Source organism: Oncorhynchus clarkii, chromosome 15 (assembly GCF_045791955.1).
Source record: "Oncorhynchus clarkii lewisi isolate Uvic-CL-2024 chromosome 15, UVic_Ocla_1.0, whole genome shotgun sequence".
NCBI lineage: Eukaryota > Metazoa > Chordata > Actinopteri > Salmoniformes > Salmonidae > Oncorhynchus > Oncorhynchus clarkii.
Window position 1 is genome coordinate 20,517,638 of NC_092161.1, and position 19,064 is coordinate 20,536,701.

Consider the following 19,064-nt stretch of genomic DNA (forward strand, 5'->3'; position numbering starts at 1 on the left):
AGGATTCATTTTGCCAAAGCCAGTCTATCGTGTTCAATCGTCAACGATAAGACAATGAGACAATTCCTGTCCATTGTGAGGGTGAATGTTTTTTCACCGTTTCTTTGGTCTGTTGTTCTATGACTAATGGTCAGGGTTTTTTTCTTTGTCTGGTCTAGGGAGTGACAGGCTCGACTTCCATGGACGTGTGACGCTGTCCTACAGCTATGACTAGTAACTACATGTCAGCATCAGCATGTTCGGTCTAAACACAGCCCAGTGTTGGCCTTTGAAGTTTGATATGGCCCCTCTCCTCTCCCTCTTTTCTTGCGTGATGAGTGTCTCACACGAATGGGACTGTCAATCCTTGTGTCACACACATACACAGCGAGTGACTTGCCCTGTAATTAGTCTTTGCCCTGATGATAGCCTGTCCGACAGGCCAGTCAGGTGTCCTGGTGACTGTATGACTAAGTCTGAAAACTCCGGTGCATTTATTAGCCCTAACGTAACTAAATAGATAAGACTTGGATATCAGTCTGAGTGACTCATGTCCCTGTGAGGATTTTATCTTAGAAAAGTCCAGTTGAGTTCTCCAGGTTCTTTCCAATAACGCAGTTTTTTTTTTATAGAAGGTGCATATGAGGACATTCCCTAAATATAGTATATTCAATTACAGATGTAGGATCTTAATTTGACCTATATTGTCACAGCAAAATAATCCTGCAGCAACAGGATTTGAACATTGAGTCCATAATGTTGCTTGATAGCTGGCTAAAGGTAGGCTACATGAAAAGTGCAATACTGTTAATTTAACCGTGTGTGAGTGTGGGTTTTCCGTGAATTTATGTAAATCGCAAAGCTCATCTGCATTTCCTGTGGCGTAGGACAATTCTCAGCAACAAAAGAGTGATCAAATTAAGATCCTACATCTGTATTTAACAGTCATCTTATTCCCATACAGTATTGAGCCATCAAGACTTGTAAAAAAATAGGACCTCAGAGTATTTCGTCGCCACTGGAGGTGTGTGTAGTTCACACAGACACACGATGTCCAGGGCCGCTGATATCGATTGGAACCAGGGAGAACCCCAATTACCAGTGAAGTAATGGCTCATCTGTCTTCCTGGCTGGGGCAGGTGCAAGCCTGGCCTCATAACGTGTCACCTTTCTATGTCTGTCTCTGTCTGCCCAGGGGCCGTATGTCTCACAGTAGCAGCGCTGATCTAGGACCATTTGTGACTTTTAGATTACAATGAATGAGATGGACAGGTAGGACCTGATCCTAGATCAGCACTCACTTTGTGAATTACAGCTCTAGACCACTGTCTGTAATGTGTCCACTGGGGGGTGAAGCCTGACTCAATTGTGATTTACACGCATCAGGATATTGTACATCCTGGAGTCCATGAAAGTCTCACACACACACACACCCACCCACCCACCCACGGGTCGTCTTTTCAGTTCGCTGCAGCTAGCGACTGGAACGAGCTGCAACAAACACTCAAACTGAACAGTTTTATCTCAATCTATTCAAAGACTCAATCACGGACACTCTTACTGACAGTTGTGGCTGCTTCGCATGATGTATTGTTGTCTCTACCTTCTTGCCCTTTGTGCTGTTGTCTATGCCAAATAATGTTTGTCCCATGTTGTGTTGCTACCATGTTGTTATCATGTTGTGTTGTCATGTGTTGCTGCCTACCTTTTGCCTTTTTGGTAGGCCGTCATTGTAAATAAGAATTTGTTCTTAACTGGCTTGCCTAGTTAAATAAATAAATAAAAATGTTAAAATCACACACACACGTCATGGCTGCCCACCTGTTGACCTTCCCTGCATTTCACACCTCTTCCTCTGTCTTGTTCACACCATTCTATACACATCAGACCTGGGTTTACACTGAGTGTTAATGTCAGCTGGGTTTGCACGTTTAGGTACTATTCTATTGGTCGCATTGCACCTGACAAGCTTATACTCAATTCTATTAATTCCATTTCTATGATAGAGATAGTCTTTCTTTGGAAATGTTAGAGCCAGCCGTCCTGATCATAGTCGAGCCAGCCGTCCTGATCATAGTCGAGCCAGCCGTCCTGATCATAGTCGAGCCAGCCGTCCTGATCATAGTCGAGCCAGCCGTCGTGCTCATAGTCGAGCCAGCCGTCGTGCTCATAGTCGAGCCAGCCGTCCTGATCATAGTCGAGCCAGCCGTCCTGATCATAGTTGAGCCAGCCGCCCTGATCCCTGGGTTACTGACTGATCTATTCTCAGACAGCAAACAGGTGTAGACACTCACACACCCAATTAGTAAACGTTTATTGTCTCCAGAAGCAGCGAGAGAGAGACAAAGGAAAAAGTGAGAGAGCGAAAGAGAGAATGAGAGACAGCGAGAAATAGAGGGCGAGAGAGAGAGCGATGCTGCCTCAGATTTACTTTGAGATGGTGACAGTTCAATCTGGCTGTGGGGCGGATTTAGACAGCATGGCTTGTAAGGTGTTCTAGCGGGTGCTCGGGTGGCGAGACGAGTCAACATCTCCGGTCAGTCGATACCACATTTGTCATTTTGTTTGGGTTGGGGGGGTGAAAGAAAAAGAAATAAGGCATCAGCTCCTTCAGCATCGGGAGGGCCCGGCAATCGATCCGCCACGGCCACTGACGCGTAGCAGAATGGGAAAACAAAAGGTTGGAGCCACATCGCACTGATGGGTACCTTGTAATACCCTGTGATGTGTCAGGCCTCACTCCCTGTCCACTCTGTGTGGGTATCGACCATCAGTAATAACTAAACAGCATCAAAGTGCTGGGGCTGGAGTGGGTGACATTACAGGCGTCAACAATCTGTATGGTAAAGAGTGCTTGTTTTCTTTCAAACACAGAGCACTTGATAAGAGTCTGCCGAAAGTGCCAGAGGGGCATGGTTTGCATTTTTGGGACTATCCTGCTGGTTCCAGGAAAATGTAATCAATTCCACCTGGAGTATAAACAAAACAAAAAGGAGTCCAAAGAGCTTCATATGTACAGTTGAACTACAAGTCCCACTTTACAGTTGAACTAAAAGTCCCACTTTTACAACAACCCAGAGATCATAGAAGACTGCCCTTGTTCAAAGAGTCAGCTTGCAGCAGCCAGCGACCATGTGGCTCGGAGACTATAAGCTAAATGCTGCTGTGCCTCTAGCTAGCACCTGCTGCCAGCCCCCCCCCCCCCCCCCCCCAGTGGCCACAAGGCCCTACCCTAAACAGGATATCTATATATCTATATATCTATATATATATATATATATATATATATATATATATATATATATATATATATATATATATATATATATAGAGTGTTACTGGCAGCTCGGTCACCGTGCAACCTAACCCCTTAGCCCGCATGGTTCCCCAGATGACTTTGAACTGGTCCCTGTCCAATGGGATGTGTATGCTCATGTAAACTCCCCTTCTGGGTCCCATTATGGTGAAGTGATTATGGTTCAATATTTGGAAAGGGGTTAGAAACAGGGTCAGAGAGATGTTGGATGTTCTGTGAGTTGTTGTTGCTAGTGTGCCAGTGCTAGCCATCCACAATTCAGAGGGAGTGAATGAGTAGGGAGGAGGACAGGGTAAACTAAGCCTGTTGCTAGCCTAGGTAAGGACTTGAAGACACTATTACTGTGTGATTCACATGCAGTAGTTATAAAATAACCCCAGGCAGTGATGGTGAAACTGGATGGTGCAATTTGGAGGTCAGGTCTGTTCAGAAAGACAGCTTTTGTTAATTCTAGGGGTGCAGTGAATGCCTAAGCTACTGATCCATACCGAAGCCTAATATATTGACATATATTGATTGACCTTCATGTCTTAAAGTAATGATGGACTATCGTTTCGCTTTGCTTATTTGAGCTGTTCTTGCCATAATATGGACTTGGTCTTTTACCAAATAGTGCTATCTTCTGTATACCACCACTACCTTGTCACAACACAAATGATTGGTTCAAATGCATTACGGAAAGAAATTCCACAAATTAACAAGTCACACCTGTTAATTGAAATGCATGCTGGTTGAGAGAATGCCAAGAGTGTGCAAAGCTGTCATCAAGGCAACGGGTGGCTACTTTGAGGAATCTCAAATCAAATATATTTAGATTTGTTTAACACTTTTTTGGTTACTACATGATTCCATGTGTTATTTCATAGTTTATGTCTTCATTATTATTCTACAATGTAGAAAATAGTAAAAATAAAGAAAAACACTTGAATGAGTAGGTGTGTCCAAAGTTTTGGCTGGTGCTGTATGTAAATACAGTTTAAATTCCGCTGCATATATGTACATTTATTATACATGAGTTTCCTGTATGTGATTAGGGTATGGTTAAGGAACTGTTCTGAGCTGGATGCTAAGCCAATCCCTCCCTTGTGATCTGGCCACACTCTGCCCAAGCGGTCCACCTGAAGAGGCTGCAGTCAACCCCATGAACTACAACCAAAGTCTCAACCCCATGAACTACAACCAAAGTCTCAACCCCATGAACTACAACCAAAGTCTCAACCCCATGAACTACAACCAAAGTGACATTCACTGCAAACTAAACTAAAATAATCAATGTATCAACATCCAAAACCAAAGGTGCAGATCTAAACCAGTATCTAAAGGGTTTACATATACCTGTGCAGTAGGTATGATACCAGGTGGATAATATAACCTGTTAGATCATATACTGGCTAACTGGCAGTAGGTATGATACCAGGTGGATAATATAGCCTGCCAGATCATATACTGGCTAACTGGCAGTAGGTATGATACCAGGTGGATAATATAACCTGTTAGATCATATACTGGCTAACTGGCAGTAGGTATGATACCAGGTGGATAATATAGCCTGCCAGATCATATACTGGCTAACTGGCAGTAGGTATGATAACAGGTGGATAATATAGCCTGTCAGATCATATACTGGCTAACTGGCAGTAGGTATGATAACAGGTGGATCATATAACCTGTCAGATCATATACTGGCTAACTGGTAGTAGGTATGATACCAGGTGGATCATATAGCCTGTCAGATCATATACTGGCTAACTGGCAGTAGGTATGATACCAGGTGGATCATATAACCTGTCAGATCATATACTGGCCTCTAACTGGCAGTAGGTATGATACCAGGTGGATCATATAGCCTGTCAGATCATATACTGGCTAACTGGCAGTAGGTATGATACCAGGTGGATCATATAACCTGTCAGATCATATACTGGCTAACTGGCAGTAGGTATGATACCAGGTGGATAATATAGCCTGTCAGATCATATACTGGCTAACTGGCAGTAGGTATGATACCAGGTGGATCATATAGCCTGTCAGATCATATACTGGCTAACTGGCAGTAGGTATGATACCAGGTGGATCATATAACCTGTCAGATCATATACTGGCTAACTGGCAGTAGGTATGATACCAGGTGGATCATATAACCTGTCAGATCATATACTGGCTAACTGGCAGTAGGTATGATACCAGGTGGATCATATAGCCTGTCAGATCATATACTGGCTAACTGGCAGTAGGTATGATACCAGGTGGATCATATAGCCTGTTAGATCATACACTGGCCTCTAACTGGCAGTAGGTATGATAACAGGTGGATCATATAACCTGTCAGATCATATACTGGCTAACTGGCAGTAGGTATGATAACAGGTGGATCATATAGCCCGTCAGATCATATACTGGCTAACTGGCAGTAGGTATGATAACAGGTGGATCATATAACCTGTCAGATCAAATACTGGCTAACTGGCAGTAGGTATGATAACAGGTGGATCATATAACCTGTCAGATCATATACTGGCTAACTGGCAGTAGGTATGATAACAGGTGGATCATATAACCTGTCAGATCATATACTGGCTAACTGGCAGTAGGTATGATAACAGGTGGATCATATAACCTGTCAGATCATATACTGGCTAACTGGCAGTAGTTATGATAACAGGTGGATCATATAACCTGTCAGATCATATACTGGCTAACAGGCAGTAGGTATGATAACAGGTGGATCATATAACCTGTCAGATCATATACTGGCTAACTGGCAGTAGGTATGATAACAGGTGGATCATATAACCTGTCAGATCATATACTGGCTAACTGGCAGTAGGTATGATACCATGTGGATAATATAACCTGTTAGATCATATACTGGCTAACTGGCAGTAGGTATGATACCAGGTGGATAATATAGCCTGCCAGATCATATACTGGCTAACTGGCAGTAGGTATGATACCAGGTGGATAATATAACCTGTTAGATCATATACTGGCTAACTGGCAGTAGGTATGATACCTGGTGGATAACATAGCCTGTCAGATCATATACTGGCTAACTGGCAGTAGGTATGATACCAGGTGGATCATATAGCCTGTCAGATCATATACTGGCTAACTGGCAGTAGGTATGATACCAGGTGGATCATATAACCTGTCAGATCATATACTGGCTAACTGGCAGTAGGTATGATAACAGGTGGATCATATAGCCCGTCAGATCATATACTGGCTAACTGGCAGTAGGTATGATAACAGGTGGATCATATAACCTGTCAGATCAAATACTGGCTAACTGGCAGTAGGTATGATAACAGGTGGATCATATAACCTGTCAGATCATATACTGGCTAACTGGCAGTAGGTATGATACCAGGTGGATAATATAGCCTGCCAGATCATATACTGGCTAACTGGCAGTAGGTATGATACCAGGTGGATCATATAGCCTGTCAGATCATATACTGGCTAACTGGCAGTAGGTATGATACCAGGTGGATCATTTAACCTGTCAGATCATATACTGGCTAACTGGCAGTAGGTATGATACCAGGTGGATCATATAACCTGTCAGATCATATACTGGCTAACTGGCAGTAGGTATGATACCAGGTGGATCATATAGCCTGTCAGATCATATACTGGCTAACTGGCAGTAGGTATGATACCAGGTGGATCATATAGCCTGTTAGATCATACACTGGCCTCTAACTGGCAGTAGGTATGATAACAGGTGGATCATATAACCTGTCAGATCATATACTGGCTAACTGGCAGTAGGTATGATAACAGGTGGATCATATAGCCCGTCAGATCATATACTGGCTAACTGGCAGTAGGTATGATAACAGGTGGATCATATAACCTGTCAGATCAAATACTGGCTAACTGGCAGTAGGTATGATAACAGGTGGATCATATAACCTGTCAGATCATATACTGGCTAACTGGCAGTAGGTATGATAACAGGTGGATCATATAACCTGTCAGATCATATACTGGCTAACTGGCAGTAGGTATGATAACAGGTGGATCATATAACCTGTCAGATCATATACTGGCTAACTGGCAGTAGTTATGATAACAGGTGGATCATATAACCTGTCAGATCATATACTGGCTAACAGGCAGTAGGTATGATAACAGGTGGATCATATAACCTGTCAGATCATATACTGGCTAACTGGCAGTAGGTATGATAACAGGTGGATCATATAACCTGTCAGATCATATACTGGCTAACTGGCAGTAGGTATGATACCATGTGGATAATATAACCTGTTAGATCATATACTGGCTAACTGGCAGTAGGTATGATACCAGGTGGATAATATAGCCTGCCAGATCATATACTGGCTAACTGGCAGTAGGTATGATACCAGGTGGATAATATAACCTGTTAGATCATATACTGGCTAACTGGCAGTAGGTATGATACCTGGTGGATAACATAGCCTGTCAGATCATATACTGGCTAACTGGCAGTAGGTATGATACCAGGTGGATCATATAGCCTGTCAGATCATATACTGGCTAACTGGCAGTAGGTATGATACCAGGTGGATCATATAACCTGTCAGATCATATACTGGCTAACTGGCAGTAGGTATGATAACAGGTGGATCATATAGCCCGTCAGATCATATACTGGCTAACTGGCAGTAGGTATGATAACAGGTGGATCATATAACCTGTCAGATCAAATACTGGCTAACTGGCAGTAGGTATGATAACAGGTGGATCATATAACCTGTCAGATCATATACTGGCTAACTGGCAGTAGGTATGATACCAGGTGGATAATATAGCCTGCCAGATCATATACTGGCTAACTGGCAGTAGGTATGATACCAGGTGGATCATATAGCCTGTCAGATCATATACTGGCTAACTGGCAGTAGGTATGATACCAGGTGGATCATATAACCTGTCAGATCATATACTGGCTAACTGGCAGTAGGTATGATACCAGGTGGATCATATAACCTGTCAGATCATATACTGGCTAACTGGCAGTAGGTATGATACCAGGTGGATCATATAGCCTGTCAGATCATATACTGGCTAACTGGCAGTAGGTATGATACCAGGTGGATCATATAGCCTGTTAGATCATACACTGGCCTCTAACTGGCAGTAGGTATGATAACAGGTGGATCATATAACCTGTCAGATCATATACTGGCTAACTGGCAGTAGGTATGATAACAGGTGGATCATATAGCCCGTCAGATCATATACTGGCTAACTGGCAGTAGGTATGATAACAGGTGGATCATATAACCTGTCAGATCAAATACTGGCTAACTGGCAGTAGGTATGATAACAGGTGGATCATATAACCTGTCAGATCATATACTGGCTAACTGGCAGTAGGTATGATAACAGGTGGATCATATAACCTGTCAGATCATATACTGGCTAACTGGCAGTAGGTATGATAACAGGTGGATCATATAACCTGTCAGATCATATACTGGCTAACTGGCAGTAGTTATGATAACAGGTGGATCATATAACCTGTCAGATCATATACTGGCTAACAGGCAGTAGGTATGATAACAGGTGGATCATATAACCTGTCAGATCATATACTGGCTAACTGGCAGTAGGTATGATAACAGGTGGATCATATAACCTGTCAGATCATATACTGGCTAACTGGCAGTAGGTATGATACCATGTGGATAATATAACCTGTTAGATCATATACTGGCTAACTGGCAGTAGGTATGATACCAGGTGGATAATATAGCCTGCCAGATCATATACTGGCTAACTGGCAGTAGGTATGATACCAGGTGGATAATATAACCTGTTAGATCATATACTGGCTAACTGGCAGTAGGTATGATACCTGGTGGATAACATAGCCTGTCAGATCATATACTGGCTAACTGGCAGTAGGTATGATACCAGGTGGATCATATAGCCTGTCAGATCATATACTGGCTAACTGGCAGTAGGTATGATACCAGGTGGATCATATAACCTGTCAGATCATATACTGGCTAACTGGCAGTAGGTATGATAACAGGTGGATCATATAGCCCGTCAGATCATATACTGGCTAACTGGCAGTAGGTATGATAACAGGTGGATCATATAACCTGTCAGATCATATACTGGCTAACTGGCAGTAGGTATGATACCAGGTGGATAATATAACCTGTTAGATCATATACTGGCTAACTGGCAGTAGGTATGATACCAGGTGGATAATATAGCCTGCCAGATCATATACTGGCTAACTGGCAGTAGGTATGATACCAGGTGGATAATATAACCTGTTAGATCATATACTGGCTAACTGGCAGTAGGTATGATACCAGGTGGATAATATAGCCTGCCAGATCATATACTGGCTAACTGGCAGTAGGTATGATAACAGGTGGATAATATAGCCTGTCAGATCATATACTGGCTAACTGGCAGTAGGTATGATAACAGGTGGATCATATAACCTGTCAGATCATATACTGGCTAACTGGCAGTAGGTATGATACCAGGTGGATCATATAGCCTGTCAGATCATATACTGGCTAACTGGCAGTAGGTATGATACCAGGTGGATCATATAACCTGTCAGATCATATACTGGCCTCTAACTGGCAGTAGGTATGATACCAGGTGGATCATATAGCCTGTCAGATCATATACTGGCTAACTGGCAGTAGGTATGATACCTGGTGGATAACATTGCCTGTCAGATCATATACTGGCTAACTGGCAGTAGGTATGATACCAGGTGGATCATATAGCCTGTCAGATCATATACTGGCTAACTGGCAGTAGGTATGATACCAGGTGGATCATATAACCTGTCAGATCATATACTGGCTAACTGGCAGTAGGTATGATACCAGGTGGATAATATAGCCTGTCAGATCATATACTGGCTAACTGGCAGTAGGTATGATACCAGGTGGATCATATAGCCTGTCAGATCATATACTGGCTAACTGGCAGTAGGTATGATACCAGGTGGATCATATAACCTGTCAGATCATATACTGGCTAACTGGCAGTAGGTATGATACCAGGTGGATCATATAACCTGTCAGATCATATAATGGCTAACTGGCAGTAGGTATGATACCAGGTGGATCATATAGCCTGTCAGATCATATACTTGCTAACTGGCAGTAGGTATGATACCAGGTGGATCATATAGCCTGTCGGATCATATACTGGCCTCTAACTGGCAGTAGGTATGATACCAGGTGGATCATATAACCTGTCAGATCATATACTGGCTAACTGGCAGTAGGTATGATACCAGGTGGATCATATAACCTGTCAGATCATATACTGGCTAACTGGCAGTAGGTATGATAACAGGTGGATCATATAACCTGTCAGATCATATACTGGCTAACTGGCAGTAGGTATGATAACAGGTGGATCATATAACCTGTCAGATCATATACTGGCTAACTGGCAGTAGGTATGATAACAGGTGGATCATATAACCTGTCAGATCATATACTGGCTAACTGGCAGTAGGTATGATAACAGGTGGATCATATAACCTGTAGGATCATATACTGGCTAACTGGCAGTAGGTATGATACCAGGTGGATCATATAGCCTGTCAGATCATATACTGGCTAACTGGCAGTAGGTATGATACCAGGTGGATAATATAGCCTGTCAGATCATATACTGGCTAACTGGCAGTAGGTATGATACCAGGTGGATCATATAACCTGTTAGATCATACACTGGCCTCTAACTGGCAGTAGGTATGATACCAGGTGGATCATATAGCCTGTCAGATCATATACTGGCTAACTGGCAGTAGGTATAATACCAGATGGATAATATAGCCTGTCAGATCATATACTGGCCTCTAACTTGCAGTAGGTATGATACCAGGTGGATCACATAGCCTGTCAGATCATATACTGGCTAACTGGCAGTAGGTATAATACCAGGTGGATAATATAGCCTGTCAGATCATATACTGGCTAACTGGCAGTAGGTATGATACCAGGTGGATAATATAGCCTGTCAGATCATATACTGGCTAACTGGCAGTAGGTATGATACCTGATGGATAATATAGCCTGTCAGATCATATACTGGCTAACTGGCAGTAGGTATGATACCTGGTGGATAACATAGCCTGTCAGATCATATACTGGCTAACTGGCAGTAGGTATGATACCAGGTGGATAATATAGCCTGTCAGATCATATACTGGCTAACTGGCAGTAGGTATGATACCAGGTGGATCATATAGCCTGTCGGATCATATACTGGCTCATTCATCCCCCTTCTCTCCCCTGTAACTACTCCCCAGGTCATTGCTGTAAATAAGAATGTGTTCTCAGTCAACTTACCTGGTAAAATAAAATTAATACAATGGCCTCTAACTGGCAGTAGTGGTAGAGTAATGGTTCCCCCTGGGACCTGGAAGGCCCCAGTACAATGTTAATGATTTACAACCCCAGCCCTCCACAGTCCCAAGGTCAGCCTTGTTAACCCGCAGGCTCAGTCCTGTAAGCCCAGAGCAGGGTTGAAGACTGTTCCTGGGTCCTCGGCTAGATCAGGGCCCGTATTCAAGAAGCGTCTCAGAGTAGGAGGGCTGATCTAGGATCAGGCCCTCCTCTCCGTATAATCTTATTCATTATGATCTAAAAAACTGATCCGAGATCAGCACTCTTACTCTGAGACTGTGTGAATACGGGCCCATGGCGGTAAGGTCACTAACTCCAACTCTGAGATAGAGCAGAGCTGGGTAGCGCTCCCCTGACACAGCCTACACAAGTCTTCGCTAGACAAAACACCAGTAATTGGATGAAAAAAAACGGGTGAGGAAAAAGGACCCTGGAGCGAGTCGGCGATGGCAAATGCATAAAAATGTACAATTTCACTGATCTAATATTTCATTTAGGAGAGGGGGACAAACTGCTGGGTTGAAAAATGTTGACGACTCAATTTAAACTAATAAAGGGAATAAGAGGGAATTGGTTGTAGCTGTTCTAATACATCCCAATTAGGTAAGAAGGATGGGCGTCTTTGGTAATGGCGTTTAAATGATGATGCATAATTTGACATGGTGAAAGAGGCAGCCATCATGCATCGTTCCTCCACACAACCTAGTGGAGGGAGATTTACTATGGCACACTCCAACACGCCAGGCCTCATCTGCATTGACAGGTCTGATATATAACCATTTTACAGTAGTACACGTATATGCACACACACACACACACACACACACACACACACAGCTGTGAGCTATACACTTCTCCTCTGAGACCGTCAGGGAGTCTGCTGCCGTGGCAACGTGCTGATGGACAAACACAGAGGCTATTTGAGAGTGATTGACAGGTCTCCATCTAGCCAGTCAGGATTAGAGGAAATCATCACAGAGAGAGAGAGAAATTTCATTTAACTCTTTGGCTATCATCTTAAATTGGGGTGAATTTTGAAGAAACATAACCAGTCTTTTGCGAGGTACAAACAGAACGTGACTTACGTTTGACCGTCAGGTCGGCGTAACTGGACACGCCCACGCCCTTGTCTGAGTGGACGATGCAGCGGTAGCGGCCCGAGTCTCCCTTGGTGGTGTTCTCCACGTCGAACGTGGCGATGTAGCGGCGGGAGTTCACCGGCCTGGTCTCTCTCATCGGGGCCTGTCTCCCTCCGATACCCTGGTAGGAAAATATACAGCAAACAAACCGGTACATCACTAGTGTTGTGACACCCCCACATCTAAACTGGTTCCCCTCTGTGACAAATATTGTGTCTCTCTGCAATGCCCTGGTTGGGAAATATACAGTGACACATGTGTAAATACACATTAGGAATGATGTGTCAAAAACATCACCCATCCAAAATGGTTCCCCTCATTTGACGGATGACAAAATGTGTCTTCTGCAGTGACTCTTGTCAAACTTTGTTTAGGAACTCAACACTGCCAGCATGGTGTCGACTAGAGTACAATAGATTGTACTGTAGATTGTAGTGATTTCAAATCTCCACACACGGCATACTGTAAACACTAGTGCTGAGGCCGAGTGAAGAGCGCCTGCGGGCAACGGGGTCTAACACCACTGCTGCCATTCTCCCTGTGCTAACCAGCAGGTTTCCATACAGCTGGTGTGTTTATGTATGGGAGAAGTGTACGAAGCTGCCTGGCAGGCAACGCTAGTCTAGTCCTACTGGGTTAAGGGGAACGCATCGTTGCAGACGGTCAGAGAGATCAAACTGAACTGTTAACGGTCAAAGAATTCAGATGGGAGAGGAACACCGACAAAACAGAGCACTGGGTCTTCATGTGAAGAGGAGATATCCTCCTATTGTTTTCATGTGACGCATGAAACTGGAAGGGGGGGGTCAAACACAGCTTAGGGCAATGCCACAAGTGGTGTGTGTGTGTGTGTGTGTGTGTGTGTGTGTGTGTGTGTGTGTGTGTGTGTGTTCATGTTCGTCTCCTGGTCTGTTTGGAGAGAGAGGGACAGAGGATCCTGTCAGCGAGAGCTGATCTGTTTGTTCTTCTCTCTGCACACACACAGCCCCGGATCCCCCACAGCTGTCACCACACACACACGGACAGCACCCACACACACGCCAGATTGGGGCCATTTGTTTTCAGGAATATTTCTTCATTAATGTCACCCGGGGGATTTCACTTAATGCTAGTGTTTCATCTCCTCCGTTAACGAGGATTAAAAGGCATTCGGTAAGAGGAACGACTAACTCACACACCGTCAACCTCTGTACAACACACTGATATGCAGATGACAGGGAGTCCGGTAACGGCAGTTCCATGTAGCCTTCATGTGACTGCAACATGGTGACACTTAGGATCTAAAAGGACCACAACTGGACTGTTTAACACTTGAACCTCCATGATGGTCATTCTGACCGTTTTCATCTCAATTTAAACCTTGAACCAACTTGAGCCTGACTTTTCCTAAATACTGTAAGTGTATTTTAGCAGTACTTTGAGATAATTATCACAAGACAAACACGTTCTGAGCATTTCATCCTCAAAGTTCCATGACAGTCAAAATGACCATATGCATATTTAACAGTAGACTAGCCGGGCCTCAACGATTACCAATAACCACCAGTCTTAATAAATCATTTTAAGCCTGGCCTCGTTGGACACCCCTTTGTGCCCAAGTCATTTGGTTGTGTTTATGATTGTAAGATTAGAATACAAAATGTAAATATTTGAACAAAACATTTATTCGTTTATTTTACTGTAGGCTTATAGCCCTGTGTAAAAACTAAAAACCACTAAAACACAGAATTTCAAGAGTAAAATACATTTTATTTGTGGAGTGCCTTTGTTACAAACTATGAAACAAAAACCATGTGTGTTGGAATGCAGTAAAAGCGTATTTTTATAAAGACAAAACAAATCAAAATGATCCAAACCAACAAGACGTGCCGTGCCGGTCAATGAAGAAAATATCAGTAGCCTAAACATCATTATAAACTGGGTGGTTCAAGCCCTGAATTCTGATTGGCTGAAAGCCATGGTATATCAGACCGTATACCATGCGTATGACAAAACATTTAATTTTCCAGTTTTCCAGTATTTACGTAACCAGTTTACAATAGCAATAAGGATTGTGATATATGGCCAATATACCAAGGCTAAGGGCTGTGTCCAGGCAGCGTTGCGTCGTGCCTAAGAACAGCCCTTAGCTGTGGTATATTGGCCATATACCACACCTCCTCAGGCCTTATTGCTTAAGTATAAGTGTCAAGCATTCTTGTGAATAGTGAAAATCAGCTCAAAATACACAATGGCATTATGATGAATATAAGTGTCGATATGACACCGGTCAAAAATAGTCTATTGTCAGTTATTGGACACATTTGTGGCCTCGCTCGTGCTTACAATATGGTGTGCGACTTCAAGCAGCGGTTGGATCCAATTTAGCAGGTATAGCTTGTCCTAACAGTCACCAAAAATATTTGACACCTTCACTTGCTTTCAACACGATGCACAAATAAGTCACTTGTAGCTGAAACTGGAGTTCTAGGTTTTGTTGCAAGTGCATCTGCCCCCCTGGCAGTTTCTCCTTGCCGGGAGCTGTGCACAATTTGGCTCGAGTGGAACCTTTGCTGCGGCCTTGGCACTCATGTTTCTCACGTAACCGGAGTGCCAGACTCATTATGAAGTTTGTCCTGCTCATGGTGTTGTTCATACACGACTTGAACAACATGTGTATGTTGATAGCAGCCAAGTCAAGCATGTTGTAGAACACAGCAACAGGCCAGCGGAGAGTTCCTCCTTTCACAGAGTACAGCCGTGCCGTCCACGCCGACCTATGGAATAGAACAGGTTAGGATTATATTTCCATAGGAAAAACAAACGTGTGATACAGAACAGCATTGCAGAAGTTTATATACGGCGATGCATAGTATGTAATGTTGACATACCTATGTCCGGTTGTAGTGCGTAATAGTCGCCGGTTCTCTCTTTGTTGTGTCCCCGTTGATGCAGCATGGTCACATTTCTCCCCTTGCCAATCTAAGGTTCCACAAGCCTCATCACTACATTATCCGAGCATCGCTCACCTGCTGCCCGATATGGATCCCTTCCCAGATATGGAAGGTCGATCAGCATGAACCAGAATAATAATCAGCGATGTCATGATCCATTTTCCGCTGTCATCTGAGTCGCTTTCACTCCAATCTTGTAGCAACGCAATGCAGCATGTGCATCCATTCGTCTTGCTCTTGCCATTGTAAATTATGCACGCTCACACTACTCCAAGTAGGCCTAGAGTAGACTAATAAGACTGCTTGGATTCACTGGACTGATATAGGCATTCACCGTTTTGAGATTATAATAAGAATAGATGAATACAATAGAAAGGTCCGTCCTGTTCTTCATTCACAATTGGTGATCACATATACTGAACAAAAAAATAAAAACGCAACATGCAACAATTTCATCAAGTTTGCAGACGACACCTCTCCCTTGACGTCAACAAAACAAAGGAGCTGATCGTGGACTTCAGAAAACAGCAGAGGGAGCACGCCCCTATCCACATCGACGGGACAGTAGTGGAGATGGTGGAAAGCTTAAAGTTCCTCGGCGTACACATCACTGACGATCTGAAATGGTACACCGATACAGACAGTGTGGTGAAGAAGGTGCAACAGCGCCTCTTCAACCTCGGGATGCTGAAGAAATTTGGCTTGGCCCCAAGACCCTCAGAAGCTTTTACAGGTGCACAATTGAGAGCATCCTGTCGGGGTGTATCACCGCCTGGTACAGCAACTGCACCGCCCGCAATCACAGGGCACTCCAGAGGGTGGTGCGGTCTGCCCAACGCATGCCTGCCCTCCCGGACACCTACGGCACCAGATGTCACAGGAAGGCCAAAAACATCAAAGATATCAACCACCGAGCCACGGCCTGTTCATCCCGCTATCATCCAGAAGGCGATGTCAGTACAGGTGCATCAAAGCTGGGACAGAGAGACTGAAAAACAGTTTTTATCTCAAGGCCTTCAGACTGTTAAATAGCCATCACTAGCCGGCTACCACCCGGTTACTCAACCTTGCACCTTAGAGGCTGCTGCCCTATATACATAGACATGGAATCATTGGCCACTAGTAATGGAAGACTAGTCACTTTAATAATGTTTACATACTGCTTTACTCATTTCATATGTATATACTATATTCTATTGCACTTTTCAGAGTGGCCTTTTACTGTCCCCTGCACAAAGTACACAGGTGTAATGAAAATGCTGTTTAATCAGCTTCTTGATTTGCCACACCCGTCAGGTGGATGGATTATCTTGACAAAGGCTAAAATGCTCACTAACATGGATGTAAAATGTGTGCACAACATTTCTGGGATATTTTATTTCAGCTCATGAAACATGGGACCACTTTACATGTTGCATTCATATTTGAGTTCAGTGTAATTATACATTGTTCACTTCCCCTCGCTCATCAACTCACCCATTCTCCCCATCATACTATACTTCATTTATTTAATCTGTTATACGTGTGAAATTAATGTTGATATAGTTTAGGTTCAGTTTCGAGGCAATTATCAGAGTGACCATCAACTGGGAATGGTACCTAACTAATCGGGAGAAGGAGCGGAGCAGGCCCTACTGTCGGGAGGAGGGGTAATGGGGAAAACCATTCAAAAAACAGCTCTTTCCATGACAGACTGACCAGGTGATTCCAGGTGAAAGCTATTGATGTCACTGTAGATGAAGGGGAGGAGACAGGGGGACAATGATTAAGCCTTGAGACATTTTTATTTTATTTAACTAGGAAAGTCAGTTAAGAACAATGACGGCCTAACCCGGCCAAACCCGGACGACGCTGGGCCAATTGTGCGCCACCCTATGGGACTCCCAATCACAGGCGGATATGATACAGCCTGGGTTGCATCTCAATATCAGGAAGGTGTTCCTAATGTTTGGTAGACTCAGTGTATAGACTTTAGGAAAAGTCAAGGACAGGGGGACATTTCTTTAAAATTGCAGCGTTTTTTGTCAATATGCCTTCTAGTGTTAATTTATACAATCACAAAGAAATCCATTCATATTTTGTTTAGGAAGATCATAAAATACATGATTAAATACAATTTATTTCAAAAGAACAGAATAGCCTGTTTTGAGTTTTATTTATCTGTGCTTAGTAGCCAAGGCTATCTATGGCTGGGCCATGCAGTCACATCACAGGCCCTGCTCTACCACAGTCAACACACTTATTTTACAGTAAGAATATAACAGAAGAAAATAAAGGATATTTTCCACAAATGGCTATTGCTGATTGTCACCAGTAGCCAGTAGGAAAGTGCACAGAGCCACTTCTAGGAAAAAGTTTGAAACAATAATTAATTAGAAACCTTGGAATCTGCTCTTTCTGGTAGGGTATAGCTCATTGACGTCACCAGCTTTCGCCTAAAATGATTTTACTTTTGGTAACGTTAGCTCAATTGGCTAGCTATTTGTTATAAAAACCAAGTTGGATAGCGGAGTTAACATTTTTTCCAATTTAACAGAAGATGTACATACGGAATTTCTTCTTGAGAAAGAGGGCGAGAGATGCAGCTCAGCAAACACAGAGACAGTTGTATTTGCAGGAAAAAGTTAATGGATTTTGTGTGTGTTTACACCACAATTATTTAACATCTAACTACATAGATGGGTTGGCTGACGTGCACACTTCCATGGGGCAGAAGTCAGCCTGTTGTGATTTTGGATGGCCAAATTGCCAGCAAGAATGACACTGCCATGGGGAATCGGAAGTGGCTTGTTTCAGCATGTGTTGTTTTGAGGTGTTTTGACTGATTTAATGTCAATGCAAATAGGGCTAGAATTTGCTTGCTAGCTAGCTAGCTAACCAACCAACAAATAACGATGGATAGCGGAGTTATACATTTGTTGTGCAAATGTGTTTATTTTCAATAAACATTGGAGACGAAATATAGCTTACATGTTGTCAACAATTGTCCTACCGCATCTGTTTTGCCCCATGGTTGCACGCATGTCGATTTTGTTGCTAAAGCGACAGAGAGAACGCAGGTATTGGGGTTAGTGAAGGGTAAGACAGTTGAATGTTAAATCAGGTTTACGATTGAGTGAACTGCTAATATCATTAAGGAACAGAAATTCTCCCAGACTTGACATTTAGCTCAATTCAGGTAAACATTATTTGCCTGTTGTTCATTGTGTGCGCGCGCGTTCATTGCTTTTGTGTGCCTTTGTCTGTTCATTTCATATTGCTACGGTACTGATATTATAGCATCTCTGTAATAATATAGGAG

General features: G+C 43.2%; 1 protein-coding gene across 12 annotated transcripts in view; it reads right to left on the minus strand.

Annotated features, from left to right (window-relative positions):
• LOC139367028 (receptor-type tyrosine-protein phosphatase mu-like) overlaps positions 1 to 19,064 on the minus strand; it is a 296,813-nt gene that overhangs the window by 173,980 nt on the left and 103,769 nt on the right. For all 12 annotated transcript variants that reach the window (XM_071104931.1, XM_071104928.1, XM_071104927.1 and 9 more), the window contains exon 6: positions 12,777 to 12,951. In XM_071104931.1, the coding sequence (XP_070961032.1) occupies positions 12,777 to 12,951 (175 nt within the window). The remainder of the gene's footprint in view (positions 1 to 12,776; positions 12,952 to 19,064) is intronic.